The sequence below is a fragment of the Lithobates pipiens genome, unplaced genomic scaffold (assembly GCF_037356315.1).
Source record: "Lithobates pipiens isolate NorthernLeopardFrog02 unplaced genomic scaffold, aLitPip1_a1.2 Scaffold_1, whole genome shotgun sequence".
NCBI classification, from domain to species: domain Eukaryota; kingdom Metazoa; phylum Chordata; class Amphibia; order Anura; family Ranidae; genus Lithobates; species Lithobates pipiens.
Window position 1 is genome coordinate 103,789,280 of NW_027507685.1, and position 19,555 is coordinate 103,808,834.

At 48.1% G+C, this 19,555-nt stretch overlaps 1 protein-coding gene across 2 annotated transcripts in view; it reads right to left on the reverse strand.

The window, feature by feature from the left end:
- ASTN2 (astrotactin 2) overlaps positions 1 to 8,895 on the reverse strand; it is a 661,578-nt gene extending 652,683 nt beyond the window's left edge. The window contains exon 1 of one of the 2 annotated variants that reach the window (XM_077468007.1): positions 8,538 to 8,895. In XM_077468007.1, coding sequence (XP_077324133.1) covers positions 8,538 to 8,895 — 358 coding nt within the window. The remainder of the gene's footprint in view (positions 1 to 8,537) is intronic. The other variant, XM_077468041.1, reaches the window with a different exon arrangement.
- Between the last annotated feature and the right edge of the window lie 10,660 nt (positions 8,896 to 19,555).

Consider the following 19,555-nt stretch of genomic DNA (forward strand, 5'->3'; position numbering starts at 1 on the left):
GCTACTGGCTATTGTACTTCTGTCTTACGTCATCATGTTCAAAATGAATGGACTTTGGTCCGTTGGTGTGTGGGCAAGTCCGATCCATCAGAAGACCGTCGGACCTTTTCTGCCGGAAAATCCAGTCATGTGTATGCGGCATTACAGACAGCTAAAATAATCAGGTGGGCTTTTCCCAGAAATATGATAGGAGATCATTCCACCACCGCTCAACCCCTAGAAGCCTCTGGAGCAGAGCTCTCCAAACCACAGCCCGGGGGGCCGGATGTGGCCCTTTGCTTGCTTTTATCTGGATCCTGGAACAATAATTCATCCACTGACACCAATAGGGCATAATTCTCCCCCACTGACACCAATGATGGGGCACTATATCTCCCACTGACACCAAAGATGGGGCACTATTCCTCCCACTGACACCAAAGATGGGGCACTATTCCTCCCACTGACACCAAAGATGGAGCACTATTCCTCCCACTGATACTAACGATGGGGCACTATTCCTTCCACTGATACTAACGATGGGGCACGATTCCTTCCACTGATACCAAAAATGGGGCACTATTCCTCCCACTGATACCAAAAATGGGGCACTATTCCTCCCACTAATGGGGCACTATTCCTCCCACTGATATCAATGATGGGACACTCTTCCTCCCACTGATACCAATGATGGGCCAAAAAAAATATTTTTTTTCACAATTTTTTATTTTTTTTTGCATACTGTCACCCGTGCAGTACAGCGTCATCATATAACTGGTGTGGCTGATCAGGGACACTGACTGGTGACAGTGTGTAAAAAAAAAAATTATAATAATAAATATCTTTTTTTTATTGTTTTTATTACATTTTTTTTATTTTCAAAGTAACATTGTACTACTCTGGGGAAGTGATCAGGATTTTTTTTTTTTTTACATACTGTCACAAGTGCAGTACAGCATCATCTTATAACTGGTGTGGCGGTGATCAGGGACACTGACTGGTGACAGTATGTAAAACAAAAATAATAATAATAATAATATCTTTTTTTAATTGTTTTTTTTATTATCAAAGTAACATTGTACTACTCTGGGGAAGTGATCAGGATTTTTATTTTTTTTACATACTGTCACCAGTGCAGTACGGCATCATCATATAACTGGTGTTCGGTGATCAGGTACACTGGCTGGTGACAGTATGTAAAACAAAAAAGAAATAATAATAATAATATCTTTTTTAAATAGTTTTTTATTATCAAAGTAACATTGTACTACTCTGGGGAAGTAACAAGGATTTATTTTTTATTTATTTTTTTACATACTGTCACCAGTGCAGTCATCATGTAACTGGTGTGGCGGTGATCAGGGACACTGACTGGTGACAGTATGTAAAAAAAAAATAATAATAATATCCTTTTTTAAATTGTTTTTTTATTACTTTTTTTTTATCTTCAAAGTACATTGTACTACACTGGGGAAGTGATTAGGAATTTATTTAAAAATTTTTACATACTGACACCGACTGATGACAGCATGTAAAAAATTAAAATAAATAAATAAATTTTTATATATATATATATATATATATATATATATATATATATATATATATATATATATATATATATATATATATATATATATATATATATATATATATATATATATATATATATATATATATATAGTTTCATAGTTAGTAAGGTTGAATAAAGACACCAGTCCATCCAGTTCAACCTGAGTGAGTGTCTACCCCTATCCCTGTACATTGCACACTCACATTGGTCCCTACCCTCAAGGAGCCCCTAAGGTCCCCATTCATATACTAAGGCCAATTTTGGTCAGAAGCCAATTAACCTACCTGCATGTCTTTGGAATATATATATATATATATATATATATATATATATATATATATATATATATATATATATATATATATTGCTTTTTATTATTTATTTTTTTCAAAGTAACATTGTAACACTAACACTACTCTGGGGGAAGTAATCAAGTAATTTTTTTTTTTTTTTACACATGATTGCTTATAGCAGTGAATTTCACTAGTATAAACAACCATTTTTACAAAATGAAACTGATTCTTTCGTGTGTATTGTTGTAATTATCTGTGATTGGCCACAGCTAATCACATGGTACAGATGGGCTGTGATTGGTCCTGTTTGTACCATGTGATTACTGCAACCAATCACAGCTAGCAACATAATTCTACACAATGAATTGCATGAATCAAAGCCATTCATTGTTTACCATTGTCATGTGATCTGCTATGATTGGTCACAGCGATCACATGGTACCAACATCGGGCCGGTGCAATGATCAGTCTGGGGGTCACAGCCAGTGACAGATTGAGCCGCAGCGCGGCCCGTGGCATGAGGTCCACCTGGAGAACAACGAATGTTCCGTCCAACCACTGTCAAGTGAAGTGGTTAAAGAGGTAGATCACATTTTTCATTAGGAACTTACTGGTGGTGGTTTTTCACAGATGACATTGTGGACTATTATGTGAAAACATTTAATCGCTTTTCACTTGTTCAAGCGCTACACTTTTTGTATTTAAATTACCGAAACGAATGCAAACAGTGCTCCCCTGTGGTGGAAGAGGCAGTACACTCACCATTACGGTGGCCCGTAACTCCTACCTTCCCTTTGTTCCAGCACTGAGGACCCTTAAAACCTACAGTGATTCGGGTGGTGTCCAATGCCTTGTCCATCCTACAACCCCCAAATCACTGCGGGACATAGGAGCCCTGAGGAAGGAAGCACATGGGTGGAAGAAGGGAAAACATTGGCGTCCAACACTCCTGGAAGTTTTGAACGCAGAAAAGTCTTCCAAAGTGAAGGTAGGTGGCACGGGCCACCAGAGAGCGAAATATAATGCCTGCTGGTTGCCAAAGGAATGGCCTGCTAATATGCCAAAATGGACACCATTATTTCTGATGCACCTCAATGAATGTGAGTTGGGTTGATACATCGGGGTGCTGTTGGCAATAAATGGCAACGCAACATGCAAAGGTCCCATTCACACTTGAGCTGATACTCTTGGCCTGTTTTAAGGCTTTCTTTTCATGTTTTTTTAATGCACGTTTCAGGCTTGAGTGTTTTTTTCTTGTTAGCCAACGGAAAGCTATCTGCTAGGCGAAAAAAGTGGCATATAATTGCGTATTATGCACATTTTGCTGGTGTTTCCCTTGAAGTCCACTGGGATCAAAATGTGTGGCTCTGACATGAAGAAGTGTCACTACACTACAGGGGCGAATGGGCACCATGGAAATCTTAGTGTTCAAGTTCTTGTGGTAAAGCTTTAAATTGCCCAGGTAGGAATGGCACCTGGGTGTGCCCATTAAGGGCTATAGGGGTCAAAATGCATGTCTCTAACCCAAAAGAAGTTCAGGTAAAAAATTTCGAGCGATGAGCTTCAAGTGACACAACAGGTGTGAATGGGTGGCCTGGAAATCTCAGTGTCCAGCATTGAAGCTTTTCTGATATGAATGACACATCTGTGTGAATGACACATTTAACATGCGCTTTCCCATAAAGCACTGCACTGGCCCTACAAAGTACTCAACGTTTCCCAGGAAGGCAGTGGCAGTGCATCCATTAAGGGCGCACGGGCCACCCCCTTTGTCATGCCACCCCCCATATGTAAAATGGATAGATTTATGCATAGCATGAATCTATCCATGGCCGCTGTAGCCACCCACTATTCAGGCGTCCGGACCCTTTTTGGACACCAGGCACCTGAATTCCTGGGGCGGATGGGTGTTTTTTTCAAAAGCACCTGATTAGAGCCATAGGCTCCAATAGGCTTTAAAAAAGGTGGACTCGAAAGCGCAGAGCATTGCACTCGGAGCCCACCCAGGTGTGTTAGAAAAGCAAATGAATATTTGCTTTTCTAATACTGAACCGCCCCTCCACCAATCAGGAAGCATGGGTCGAATACCCGTCACCTGATTGGCTGAAGGCACAGGCATCCCTATTAGAGGCCTAGCCGAACAAAAAAATAGATGCACAGGAACCATGGAGGATGCAGGAGCCGTCACTTGACCCACTACATGACCCACAGCTCTTCCAAGGTCTTCTTTCATAAGAGAACCTTCAGCAGCCAATCTCCAATTCACTAACACGTGCTTTCCTAAAATGCACCATATTTGCCCTATGGGGTACTAGTACTCAACCTGCCCAATTAAGGTCACAGTTTGTACATAGTATGGCAATTTAAAAACAGGTAGGGTGCTCTGATAATCTACGGACATTGAGTTCCTCTTCCAAGGTCAATTTTAATAAGAAATACTTGGTAACAGAAATGGTAGGGTGCTCTGATGTAATCTAAGGACCTTGGTTCCTCTTCTAAGGTCTTCTTTATTAAGAGATGCTCAGTAACCCTCAGCAGTCAACCCCATTGCATATTTACCTGCGCTTTACCATAATGCACTGAACTAAGCCTATAGGAAACTCAATGTTCCCAAGGAAGGACGGCGATGTGATGTTGAGCGGCCATTGGGTTTATTTGTCTACAGAGGTAGAGCACTCTCGTAATTGGTGGACCTTTTTTCCTCTTCCTCTTAATAAGAGTTGCTTAGTAACCCTCAGCAGGCAACCCCCAACTCATTTGCCATATTATTTCCTATAATGCTCCGCACTGGCCCCTATAGGGGACTCAATGTTTCCAATAAAGTTAGGACTTTGTCCATCATAAAGGAATTTACAAAGAGGTAGGGCACTCTGATCTAAACTACGGACCTTGGGTTCTCTTCCAAGGTCTTCTTTAATAAGCGATGAATAAAATCCCCCAGCAGCCAACCCCAATGCATTTACTTACACTTTCCCATAATGCACTGCACTGGCTCTATAGGGAACTCAACGTTTCCAAGAAAGAACAGCAATGTGATGTTGAATAACTTTAGGCACATTTGTCTACATCATATGGGGAATACAAGAGCACTCTGATGTAATAGATGGATCTTGGTTCCTCTTACAAGGTCTTGTTTATTAAGAGATACATAGTAACCCTCAGCAACCAACCCCAAACTCTTTATACCATGTGCTTTCCCATCATGCACCACCACACTGGCTCTATAAGGCACTCAACAATCCCATGAAAGGTCAGACTTTGTACATCATATGGCAATTTACAAAGAGGTAGGGCACTCGGATCTAAACTACGAACCTTGTGTTCTCTTCCAAGGTCTTCTTTAATAAGAGATACTTAATAAGCGGTAACTCTCATCAGCCAACCCCCAACTCATTTCCCATCATGCACTACACTGACTCTATTGGGTACTCAACATTCCCAAGAAAGGTTGGTCTTTGTCCTTCGCATGGCAATTTAGGAAGAGGTTGGGCACTCTGATGTAATCTACGGCTCTTGGGTCCTCTTCCAAAGTCTTCTTTATAAAAGATATTTAGTAACTCTCAGCAACCAACGCCCAACTCATTTATCATGTGCTTTCCCATCATGCACTGCATTGGCTCTACAGGGTACTCAACATTCCCAAGGAAGGTTGGACCTTGTCCATCACATGGCAATTTAGGAAGAGGTTAGGCATGCAGATCTAATGTATGGACCTTGGCTTCTCTTCCAAGGGATTCTTTAACCACTTCAATACAGGGCACTTATACACCTTCTTGCACAGACCAATTTTCAGCTTTTAGTGCCATCATATTTGAAAGACAATTGCGCGGTCATGTGACACTGTACCCAAATTTTTTATCATTTTTTCCCCACAAATAGAGCTTTCATTTGGTGGTATTTGATCACCTCTGGGGTTTTTATCTTTTGCTCTACAAATACAAAAATCCATAAAAAAAGTTTTCTTTGTTTCTGTTACAAAACTTTGTAAATAAGTAAGTTTTCTCCTTCACTGATGGGCACTGATGAGTACTCATAGGTGGTACTGATAGGTGGCACTGGAGGGCATGTATAGGCGGAACTGGTGGGCACTGATGGATGACACTGATAGATGGCGCTGATAGGCAGCACTGATTAGAGGGGCTGGTAGGCATCACTGATGGGCATAGAGTGCCATCCTTAATGGGCAATGGTTGCAATCCCTGGTGGGCTCTAGTCAGCTTACCTGGTGGTCATGAGTGGGCATCCCTGGTGGCCATGAGTGGGCATCCCTCCTGACCATGAGTGGGCATCCTTGGGGGGGGGGCTGCACTGATAATCAGTGCAGAACCTCATGTCAGGAGAGTAGCCGATCGGCTCTCCTCTACTCACGTGTAAGTAGGGCGGCACAGTGGTGTAGTGGTTAGCACTCTCACCTAGCAGTAAGAAGGGTCGCTGGTTAAAATGCCAACCACGACACTACCTGCCTGGAGTTTGCATGTTCTCCCTGTGCCTGCGTGGGTTTCCTCCGGGTACTCTGGTTTCCTCCCACAATCCAAATGCAGGTAGGTTAACTGGCTTCTGTCCAAAACTGGCCATAGTATATTAATGGGGACCTTGGATTGTGGGCTCATTGAGGGTAGGGACCAATGTGAGTGTGCAATGTACAAGGATAGGGACAATTGTAGACACTCACACTGGATGGACTGGTGTCTTTATTCAACCTTACTAACTATGAAACTACGTCTGTCCACGTGGGTGGAGGAGAAGCCAATACACGGCTTTTCCTGTTTACACTGTGATCAGCTGTGATTGGACACAGCTGATGATGTGGTAAAGACGGAGGCTCTTTACCTTGATTGGAAATGCAGTGTGTCAGACTGACGCAACACACCACTGATCGCCACAGTGTGCCCCCCCCCCCCCGTGGGCACAGTATCGCGGCTTATCCTGCTGGACGTCATAAGACAGGATAACTGAACCCCTTTCTGGCCTTCATTTTGCTATATGGCGGTTGGGAAGTGGTTATTAAGAAATACTTAGCAACCCTCAGCAACCAACCCCCAACTCACATAACATGCGTTTTCACATAATGCCCTATGGTACTCAACGTTCCCAAGAAAGGTCTGAATTTGTCCATCATACAGCAATTTAAAGAAGAGGTAGGGCACTCTGATGTAATCTACGGACCTTGGGTTCTCCTCCAAGGTCTTCTTTAATAAGAGATACTTACTAACCCTCAGCAACCAACCCCCAAATCACTAAACATAATTGCACGGCACCGACCCTATAGAGTACTCAATGTTCCCAAGTAAAATCTGACTTTATCCATCATAAAGCAATTTACAAAGAGGTAGGGCGCTCTGATGTAATCTACAGACCTTGGGTTCTTCTCCAAGGTCTTCTTTAATAACAGATATTTAGTAACCCTCAGCAACCAACCCCCACATCACTAAACATGCGCTTCCACATAATGCACGGCGCTGGTCCTATAGGGTATTCAATGTTCCCAAGTAAGGGCTGACTTTGTTCATCATAGGGCAATTTACGAAGAGGTAGGGTGCTCTGATGTAATCTACGGACCTTGGGTTCTCCTCTAAGGTCTTCTTAAATAACAGATATTTAGTAACCATCAGTAACCAACCCCCAACTCACTTAACATGTGTTTCCAACGTTCCCAAGAAAGGTCTGAATTGGTCCATCGTACGGCAATTTACGAAGAGGCGCTCTTATCTAATCAACGTACCTTGGGTTCTCCTCCAAGGTCTTCTTTAATAAGAGATACTTAGTAACCCTCAGCAACCAACACCCAAATCACTAAACATGCATTTCCACATAATGCACGGCACCGGCCCTATAGGGTACTCAACATTCCCAAGTAAAATCTGACTTTATCCATCATACAGCAATTTACGAAGAAGTAGGGAGCTCTGATGTAATCTACGGACCTTGGGTTCTCCTCCAAAGTCTTCTTTTATAAGATACTTAGTAACCCTCAGCAACCAACCCCCAACTTACTTAACAAGGGTTTTCACATAAATGCACCGCACCGGCCCTACAGGGTACTCAACGTTCCCAAGTAAGGCCCGAATTGGTCCATCGTAGGGCAATTTACGAAGAGGCGCTCTTATCTAATCAACGGACCTTGGGTTCTCCTCCAAGGTCTTCTTTAATAACAGATATTTAGTAACCCTCAGCAACCAACCCCCACACCACTAAACATGCGTTTCCACATAATGCACGGCACTGGCCTTATAGGGTATTCAACGTTCCCAAGTAAAATCTGTCTTTATCCATCATACAGCAATTTACGAAGAGGTAGGGAGCTCTGATGTAATCTACGGACCTTGGGTTCTCCTCCAAGGTCTTCTTTAATAAGAGATACTTAGTAACCCTCAGCAACGAACCCCCAACTCACTTAACAAGCGTTTTCACATAAATGCACCGCACTGGCTCTACAGGGTACTCAACGTTCCTAAGTAAGGTCCGAATTGGTCCATCGTACAGCAATTTACGAAGAGGCTCTCTTATCTAATCAACGGACCTTGAGTTCTCCTCCAAGGTCTTCTTTAATAATAAGACACTTAATAACCCCCCAGCAGCCAATCAGAATGCAGCTCTGTCAGTATTTTTTGGTTGCCATGGGTGACCGGTACCCAGCCTGGATGTGATGAGGATGCTCCCCCCCCCCCCCCCCCTCGGTTCCCGGTCCTCACCCAGGGTGAAGTAGGGCGGCTCGGTGTTGTGCAGGTCATCCCTCACGGACACGCTCCCCGGCGCCTCACTGTGGATGTGGAGAGGAAGACGGGAATCCCCGGGATGGAGGGAGGACACGGCGCCGCTCCAGCTCAGCTCCCTCTCCCTCAGTGCCGGCAGTGTGGACACGGTGACCGTCTTTACTAGACACCCCGCCGGGGCGGACGAGGAGCCGGCCATGGACACCGGAATCAGGAGGCTCAGCAGGCGGAGGAGCACGACCATGGCGCCGCTCGGACGGACGGTCTGAGATCGGAGCGGCCGGTGTAAGGAGGACCGCCTGTGTGCCGCTCGCTCCTCTAGAGGCATCCCCGGCATCCCCGCGGAGGTGCGGGCTCCGCCTTCCCGCTGTCCAATAGCAGAGCCGGCATCCCTGCGGATGTGCGGGCTCCACCCCGCGCCCCGCCCTCTAGGAGAACAAGCATCCTCAGAGTCCCCGCGGATGTGCCAGATGTCAGCCCCAGATCGTCCAATACACAATACATCCCCAAATTTGTCATTTTCATTTATAAAACAAAACAACAACAAAAAACACTAAAGTCATATCTATTTAAATAAATAAATAAAAAAATAAAATAAAAAAAAGGGAACAGTCACTTAGATATCTTATATGTCATGTCATTGCTTAAAAATATATATATATATATATATATTAAATATAATAATAATTTTAAAAAACACTAAAATCTTATCGTTGTAATTTTTATTTTTAAAGAAAAGCACCAAATTCTTCTATTTTTTTTAACTTGAAAAAAAAAAAAACACAATCACAAAGATCTCCTATTTGTCATTTTAAAAGTTATTTTAATTTTATTTATTTATTGTCATTTTTTTTTTTGCACATGGAAAAAAAACGTAAAACCTCATCTTCATTGTCATTTTCATTATTAAAAAAGAAAGTAAATATCTTTCTTGTTTTTAGGGTAAGAAAAAAGAATTTGCTAAGATCTCATATTTGTCATTTTCATTATTTGAAAAAAAAAACACTAAATGAAATCAGTCTTTTAAAAAGCCATTTCTACTCTCCTTTACTTTCCCTGCACACCTTCATCAATTAAACTTACCTCCCGACCACCATCAATGAGCATTCCCTCCCCACCCCCACCTCCATCAATGAGCCTTCCCTCCCCATTCACGTCTATCAATGAGCCTTCACTCCCCACCTCCATCGATGAGCCTTCCCTCCCCCACCTCCATCAATGAGCCTTCCCCTCCCCACCTCCATTATTGAGCCTTCCCTCCCCACCTCCATCAATGAGCCTTCCCTCCCCATTCACCTCCATCAATGAACCTTCACTCCCCACCTCCATTATTGTGCCTTCCCTCCCCACCTCCATCAATGAGCCTTCCCTCCCCATTCACCTCCATTAATGAGCCTTCACTCCCCACCTCCATTATTGTACCTTCCCTCCCCACCTCATTCAATGAGCCTTCCCTCCCCGCCTCCATCAATGAGCCTTCCCTCCCCCACCTCCATCAATGAGCCTTCCCTCCCCACCTCAATCGATGAGCCATCCCTCCCCCACCTCCATCAATGAGCCTTTCCTCCCCACCTCCATTATTGAGCCTTCCCGTCCCACCTCCATCAATGAGCCTTCCCTCACCATTCACCTTCATCAATAAGCCTTCCCTCCCCACCCCACCTCCATCAATGAGCCTTCCCTCCACATTCACCTCCATCAATGAGCCTTCCCTCCCCACCTTCATCAATGAGCCTTCCCTCCCCCTCCTCCATCAATGAGCCTTCCCTCCCCCTCCTCCATCAGTGAGCATTTCCTCCCCACCTCCATCAATGAGCCTTCCCTCCCTACCTCCATCAATGAGCCTTCCCTCCCCACCTTCATCAATGAGCCTTCCCCTCCCCCACCTTTATCAATGAGCCTTCCGCTCCTCCCCCTCCATCAGTGAGCCTTCCCTCCCCACCTCCATCAATGAGCCTTCCTTCCCTACCTCCATTAATGAGCCTTCCCTCCCCACCTCCATTGATGAGCCTTCCCTCCCCCCCTCCATTATTGAGCCTTCCCTCCCCACCTCCATCAATGAGCCTTCCCTCCCCATTCACCTCAATCGATGAGCCATCCCTCCCACACCTCCATCAATGAGCCTTTCCTCCCCACCTCCATTATTGAGCCTTCCCGTCCCACCTCCATCAATGAGACTTCCCTCACCATTCACATCCATCAATGAGTCTTCCCTCCCCACCCCACCTCCATCAATAAGCCTTCCCTCCACATTCACCTCCATCAATGAGCCTTCCCTCCCCACCTTCATCAATGAGCCTTCCCTCCCCCTCCTCCATCAATGAGCCTTCCCTCCCCACCTTCATCAATGAGCCTTCCCCTCCCCCACCTTTATCAATGAGCCTTCCCCTCCTTCCCCTCCATCAGTGAGCCTTCCCTCCCCACCTCCATCAATGAGCCTTCCTTCCCTACCTCCATCAATGAGCCTTCCCTCCCCACCTCCATTGATGAGCCTTCCCTCCTCCCCTCCATTATTGAGCCTTCCCTCCCCACCTCCATCAATGAGCCTTCCCACCCCATTCACCTCCATCAATGAGCCTTCCCTCCCCACCTCCATCAATGAGCCTTTACTCCCCACCTCCATTATTGTGCCTTCCCTCCCCACCTCATTCAATGAGCCTTCCCTCCCCACCTCCATCAATGAGCCTTCCCTCCCCCACCTTCACCAATGAGCCTTCCCTCCCCACCTCAATCGAAGAGCCATCCCTCCCCCACCTCCATCAATGAGCCTTTCCTCCCCACCTCCATTATTGAGCCTTCCCTCCCCACCTTCATCAATGAGCCTTCCCCCCCTCCTCCATCAATGAGCTTCCCCTCCCCCTCCTGCATCAGTGAGCCTTCCCTCCCCCTCCTCCATCAGTGAGCGTTTTCTCTCCACCTCCATCAATGAGCCTTCCCTCCCTACCTCCATCAATGAGCCTTCCCTCCCCACCTTCATCAATGAGCCTTCCCCTCCCCCACCTTTATCAATGAGCCTTCCCCTCCTCCCCCTCTATCAGTGAGCCTTCCCTCTCCACCTCCATCAATGAGCCTTCCTTCCATACCTCCATCAATGAGCCTTCCCTCCCCACCTCCATTGATGAGCCTTCCCTCCCCCCCTCCATTATTGAGCCTTCCCTCCCCACCTCCATCAATGAGCCTTCCCTCCCCATTCACCTCCATTAATGAGCCTTCCCTCCCCACCTCCATCAATGAGCCTTTACTCCCCACCTCCATTATTGTGCCTTCCCTCCCCACCTCATTCAATGAGCCTTCCCTCCCCGCCTCCATCAATGAGCCTTCCCTCCCCCACCTCCACCAATGAGCCTTCTCTCCCCACCTCAATCGATGAGCCATCCCTCCCCCACCTCCATCAATGAGCCTTCCCTCCCGACCTCCATCAATGAACCTTCCCTCCCCACCTCCATCAATGAACCTTCCCTCCCCACCTCCATCAATGAGCCTTCCCTCCCTACCTCCATCAATGCGCCTTCCCTCCCAACCTTCACCAATGAGCCTTCCCTCCCCACGGTGCAGACAAGGACCAAAGTGAAAAATATCAAAACTTCAGATACCAACATCCAAAATGTATATAACAAAGCAGAAAGGGGGACAGACAAGGCTGAAAGGTAACCAGCCTTGAGGACTTTTTACGGTATCAAGTTAAACAGATTTACCATAATTAATAATGGAAAATGTATGAATTCATTTTATTGTTTAAAAACAAATAGGATTAAAAAAAAAACATACACCAAAAAAAAGCCAAGAAAGAACAAACGTTTTACACGATCCTACTGTATTAATGCTGTAAAACGCTTGTTCTTTCTTGGCTTTTTTTGGTGTATGTTTTTTTTTTTAATCCTATTTGTATTTAAACAATAAAATGAATTTATAAATTTACCATTATTAAACATGGTAAATCTGTTTAACTTGATACCGTAAGAAAGTCCCCAAGGCTGGTTACCTTTCAGCCTTGTCTGTCCCCCTTTCTGCTTCCACTCCCCACCTTCATCAATGAGCCTTCTCTCCTCACTTCCATTAATGAGCCTTCCCTCCCCACGTCCATCAATGAGCCTTCCCCTCCCCACCTCCATCAATGAGCCTTTACTCCCCACCTTCATCAACGAGCCTTCCCTCCCTACCTCCATCAATGAGCCTTCCTTCCCCACCTCCATCAATGAGCCTTCCCTCCCCACCTCCATCAATGAGCCTTCCCTCCCCACCTTCATCAATGAACCTTTCCCTCCCCACCTCCATCAATGAGCCTTCCCTCCCCCACCTCCATCAATGAGACTTCCCTCCACACCTCCATCAATGAGCCTTCCCCTCCCCACCTCCATCAATGAGCCTCCCTCCCCACCTCCATCAATGAACCTTTCCCTCCCCACCTCCATCAATGAGCCTTCCCTCCCCCACCTCCATCAATGAGACTTCCCTCCCCACCTCCATCAATGAGCCTTCCCCTCCCCACCTCCATCAATGAGCCTCCCTTCCCACCTTCATCAATGAGCCTTCCCTCCCCACCTCCATCTATGAGCCTTTCTTCCCCACCTTCATCAATAAGCCTTCCCTCCCCACCTCCAACTATGTGCCTTGGCCGTCTATGACCCTGTTGCCGGTCAGCCAGTTTTCCTTCCTTCGACCACCTTCAATCGAAAGTCAAAAGTTGTCAAAGTCAGTGTTCTTGTCCGGGACGCAATGGCAATTGCACAGCCGAAGTTCTTAGGCAGAAGCAGATAAGCACAAAGATGTGAACACATATGTGTCTGTCCTGCTCTGCATGGTGCCTGGAGACTCTGGTCCTTCATTTGCTGTGTGCCTAGATCTGCTGTTCCTGCTACCATCTGCTGCTTCAGCTATCCAGTTCAACTCTGGTGACCTGCGACACTCCTCTGCGACCAAAGTAAGATCTTGCAGACACTCTCAGCCCATCCCGCTCTCGCGGCCACTTTCGCAACACCAGGGGCCCTTGAGCCTGGGCTGTATGAGAATTCTCTCTCTACACACCAGGCTCCGCCACAAGGTACATGACAGTTCTCAGGTCCTTACATTTGCCCTTTTTTTTTTAAAATACCAACATCAGGGACAACATCCTTTCCTCCCCACCTCCATTATTGAGCCTTCCCTCCCCACCTCAATCAATGAGCCTTCCCCACCTCCATCAATAGGCTTTTTCTCCCCACCTCCATCGATGAGCCTTCACTCCCCACCTCCATCAATGAGCCTTTCCTCCTCGCTTTCATTATTGAGCCTTCCCTCCCCACCTCCATCAATGAGCCTTCCCACCCCATTCACCTCCATCAATGAGCCTTCCCTCCCCACCTCCATCAATGAGCCTTCCCTCCCCACCTCCATCAATGAGCCTTCCCTCCCCCACCTCCACCAATGAGCCTTCCCTCCCCACCTCAATCGAAGAGCCATCCCTCCCCCACCTCCATCAATGAGCCTTTCCTCCCCACCTCCATTATTGAGCCTTCCCGTCCCACCTCCATCAATGAGCCTTCCCTCCACATTCACCTCCATCAATGAGCCTTCCCCTCCCTACTTTCATCAATGAGCCTTCCCCTCCCCACCTCCATAGTTTCATAGTTTCATAGTTAGTTAGGTTGAATAAAGACACCAGTCCATCCAGTTTAACCTGAGTGAGTGTCTACAATTGTCCCTTTCCCTGTACAATTCTACACCCACATTGGTCCCTATCCTCAAGGAGCCCACAATCCACAGTCCTCATTCACATACTAGGGCCAATTTTGGACAGAAGCCAGAAGCCAATTAACCTACCTGCATGTCTTTGGATTGTGGGAGGAAACCGGAGTACCCAGAGGAAACCCATGCAGGCACAGGGAGAACATGCAAACTCCAGGCAGGTAGTGTCATGGTTGGGATTTGAACCAGTGACCTTCTTACTGCTAGGTGAGAGTGCTAACCACTACACCACTGTGCCGTACCTCCATCTATGAGCCTTTCTTTCCCACCTTCATTAATGAGCCTTCCCTCCTCAACTCCATCAATGAGCCTTCCCTCCCTACCTCCATCAATGAGCCTTCCCTCTTCACCTCCATCTATGAGCCTTTCTTCACCACCTTCATCAATGAGACTTCCCTCCCCCACCTCCATCAATGGGCTTTTTCTCCCCACCTCCAACAATGAGCCTTTTCCTCCCCACCTCCATCAATGAGCCTTTCCTCCTCGCTTTCATTATTGAGCCTTCCCTCCCCACCTCCATCAATGAGCCTTTCCTCCCACGTCCATCAATGAGCCTTCCCTCCCCCACCTCCATCAATGAGCCTTCCTCCCCCCACCTCCATCAATGAGCCTTTCCTCCCCACCTGCATTATTGAGCCTTCCCTCCCCACCTCCATCAATCAGCCTTCCCTCCCCAACCTCCATCAATGAGCCTTTCCTCCCCATCTCCAATATTGAGCCTTCCCTCTCCACATCAATCAATGAGCCTTCCCTCCCCACCTCCATCAATGAGCCTTCCCTCCAAGCGTCTATCAGTGAGCCTTTCACTCCCCACCTCCATCAATGAGACTTCCTTCCCCACCTCCACATTCACCTCCATCAATGAGACTTCCCTCCCCACCTCCATCAATGAGCCTTCCCTCCCCATCTTCATCAATGAGCCTTCCCTCCACACCTTCATCAATGAACCTTCCCCTCCTCACCTCCATCAATGAGCCTTCCCACCTTCATCAATGAGCCTTCCCCTCCCCACTTTCATCAATGAGCCTTCCCCTCCCCACCTCCATCAATGAGCCTTCCCTCCCCCACCTCCATCTATGAGCCTTTCTTTCCGACCTTCATTAATGAGCCTTCCCACTCACCTCCATCAATGAGCCTTCCCTCCCTACCTCCATCAATGAGCCTTCCCTCTCCACCTCCATCTATGAGCCTTTCTTCCCCACCTTCATCAATGAGACTTCCCTCCCCACCTTCATTAATGAGCCTTCCCATCCCCACCTCCATCAATAAGCCTTCCCTCCCCAACTCCATCAATGAGCGTTCCCTTCCCACCTCCATCTATGAGCCTTTCTTCCCCACCTTCATTAATGAGCCTTCCCTCCCCACCTCCATCAATGAGCCTTCCCTCCCCATCTTCATCAATGAGCCTTCCCCTCCCCACTTTTATCAATGAGCCTTCCCCTCCCCACCTTCATTATTAAGCCTTTCCTCCCCACCTCCATCTATGAGCCATTCCTCCCCACCTTCATCAATGATCCTTCCCTCCTCACCTCCATCAATGAGCCTTCCTTCCCCACCTCCATCAATGAGCCTTTCCTTCCCACCTCCATCAATGAGCCTTCCCTCCCCCACGTCCATCAATGAGCCTTCCCTCCCCCACCTCCATCAATCAGCCTTCCCTCCCCAACCTCCATCAATGAGCCTTCCCTCCCCACGTCTATCAGTGAGCCTTCCACTCCCCACCTCCATCAATGAGCCTTCCCTCCCCCACCTCCATCAATGAGACTTCCCTCCCCACGTCCATCAATGAGCCTTCCCTCCCCCACGTCCATCATTGAGCCTTCCTTCCCCCACCTCCATCAATGAGCCTTTCCTCCCCACCTCCATTATTGAGCCTTCCCTCCCCATCTCCATCAATCAGCCTTCCCTCCCCAACCTCCATCAATGAGCCTTTCCTCCCCATCTCCAATATTGAGCCTTCCCTCTCCACATCAATCAATGAGCCTTCCCTCCCCACCTCCATCAATGAGCCTTCCCTCCCCACGTCTATCAGTGAGCCTTCCCCTCCCCACGTCTATCAGTGAGCCTTCCACTCCCCACCTCCATCAATGAGCCTTCCCTCCCCCACCACCATCAATGAGCCTTTCCTCCCAACGTCCATCATTGAGCCTTCCCTCCCCCACCTCCATCAATGAGCCTTCCTTCCCCCACCTCCATCAATGAGCCTTCCCCTCCCCACCTCCATCAATGAGCCTTCCCTCCCCCACCTCCATCTATGAGCCTTTCTTTCCGACCTTCATTAAAGAGCCTTCCCTCCTCACCTCCATCAATGAGCCTTCCCTCCCTACCTCCATCAATGAGCCTTCCCTCTCCACCTCCATGTATGAGCCTTTCTTCCCCACCTTCATCAATGAGACTTCCCTCCCCATCTTCATTAATTAGCCTTCCCATCCCCACCTCCATCAATAAGCCTTCCCTCCCAAACTCCATCAATGAGCCTTCCCTTCCCACCTCCATCTATGAGCCTTTCTTCCCCACCTTCATTAATGAGCCTTCCCTCCCCACCTCCATCAATGAGCCTTACCTCCCCACCTTCATCAATGAGCCTTCCCCTCCCCACTTTTATCAATGAGCCTTCCCCTCCCCACCTTCATCATTAAGCCTTCCCTCCCCACCTCCATCTATGAGCCTTTCCTCCCCACCTTCATCAATGATCCTTCCCTCCTCACCTCCATCAATGAGCCTTCCTTCCCCACCTCCATCAATGAGCCTTTCCTTCCCACCTCCATCAATGAGCCTTCCCTCCCCCACGTCCATCAATGAGCCTTCCCTCCCCCACCTCCATCAATCAGCCTTCCCTCCCCAACCTCCATCAATGAGCCTTCCCTCTCCCACCTCCATCAATCAGCCTTCCCTCCCCAACCTCCATCAATGAGCCTTTCCTCCCCATCTCCAATATGGAGCCTTCCCTCTCCACATCAATCAATGAGCCTTCCCTCCCCACCTCCATCAATGAGCCTTCCCTCCCCACGTCTATCAGTGAGCCTTCCACTCCCCACCTCCATCAATGAGCCTTCCCTCCCCCACCTCCATCAATGAGACTTCCCTCCCCACCTCTCCATTCACCTCCATCAATGAGACTTCCCTTCCCACCTCCATCAATAAGCCTTCCCTCCCCATCTTCATCAATGAGCCTTCCCTCCACACCTTCATCAATGAACCTTCCCCTCCTCACCTCCATCAATGAGCCTTCCCACCTTCATCAATGAGCCTTCCCCTCCCCACTTTCATCAATGAGCCTTCCCCTCCCCACCTCCATCAATGAGCCTTCCTTCCCCCACCTCCATCTATGAGCCTTTCTTTCCCACCTTTATTAATGAGCCTTCCCTCCTCACCTCCATCACTGAGCCTTCCCTCCCCACCTTCATCAATGAGACTTCCCTCCCCACCTTCATCAATGAGCCTTCCCCTCCCCACCTCCATCAATAAGCCTTCCCTCCCCAACTCCATCAATGAGCCTTCCCTTCCCACCTCCATCTATGAGCCTTTCTTCCCCACCTTCATTAATGAGCCTTTCCTTCCCACCTCCATCAATGAGCCTTCCCTCCCCACCTTCATCAATGAGCCTTCCCTCCCCACTTTTATCAATGAGCCTTCCCCTCCCCACCTTCATCATTAATCCTTCCCTCCCCACCTCCATCTATGAGCCTTTCCTCTCCACCTTCATCAATAATCCTTCCCTCCTCACCTCCATCGATGTTCCCTTCTTCCCCACCTCCATCAATGAGCCTTCCTTCCCCACCTCCATCAATGAGCCTTTCCTTCCCACCTCCATCAATGAGCCTTCCCTCCCCCACGTTAATCAATGAGCCTTCCCTCCCCCACCTCCATCAATCAGCCTTCCCTCCCCAACCTCCATCAATGAGCCTTCCCTCTCCCACCTCCATCAATCAGCCTTCCCTCCCCAACCTCCATCAATGAGCCTTTCCTCCCCATCTCCAATATGGAGCCTTCCCTCTCCACATCAATCAATGAGCCTTCCCTCCCCACCTCCATCAATGAGCCTTCCCTCCCCACGTCTATCAGTGAGCCTTCCACTCCCCACCTCCATCAATGAGCCTTCCCTCCCCCACCTCCATCAATGAGACTTCCCTCCCCACCTCTCCATTCACCTCCATCAATGAGACTTCCCTTCCCACCTCCATCAATAAGCCTTCCCTCCCCATCTTCATCAATGAGCCTTCCCTCCACACCTTCATCAATGAACCTTCCCCTCCTCACCTCCATCAATGAGCCTTCCCACCTTCATCAATGAGTCTTCCCCTCCCCACTTTCATCAATGAGCCTTCCCCTCCCCACCTCCATCAATGAGCCTTCCTTCCCCCACCTCCATCTATGAGCCTTTCTTTCCCACCTTTATTAATGAGCCTTCCCTCCTCACCTCCATCACTGAGCCTTCCCTCCCCACCTTCATCAATGAGACTTCCCTCCCCACCTTCATCAATGAGCCTTCCCCTCCCCACCTCCATCAATAAGCCTTCCCTCCCCAACTCCATCAATGAGTCTTCCCTTCCCACCTCCATCTATGAGCCTTTCTTCCCCACCTTCATTAATGAGCCTTTCCTCCCCACCTCCATCAATGAGCCTTCCCTCCCCATCTTCATCAATGAGCCTTCCCTCCACACCTTCATCAATGAACCTTCCCCTCCTCACCTCCATCAATGAGCCTTCCCACCTTCATCAATGAGCCTTCCCCTCCCCACTTTCATCAATGAGCCTTCCCCTCCCCACCTCCATCAATGAGCCTTCCCTCCCCCACCTCCATCTATGAGCCTTTCTTTCCGACCTTCATTAATGAGCCTTCCCACTCACCTCCATCAATGAGCCTTCCCTCCCTACCTCCATCAATGAGCCTTCCCTCTCCACCTCCATCTATGAGCCTTTCTTCCCCACCTTCATCAATGAGACTTCCCTCCCCACCTTCATTAATGAGCCTTCCCATCCCCACCTCCATCAATAAGCCTTCCCTCCCCAACTCCATCAATGAGTGTTCCCTTCCCACCTCCATCTATGAGCCTTTCTTCCCCACCTTCATTAATGAGCCTTCCCTCCCCACCTCCATCAATGAGCCTTCCCTCCCCATCTTCATCAATGAGCCTTCCCCTCCCCACTTTTATCAATGAGCCTTCCCCTCCCCACCTTCATTATTAAGCCTTTCCTCCCCACCTCCATCTATGAGCCATTCCTCCCCACCTTCATCAATGATCCTTCCCTCCTCACCTCCATCAATGAGC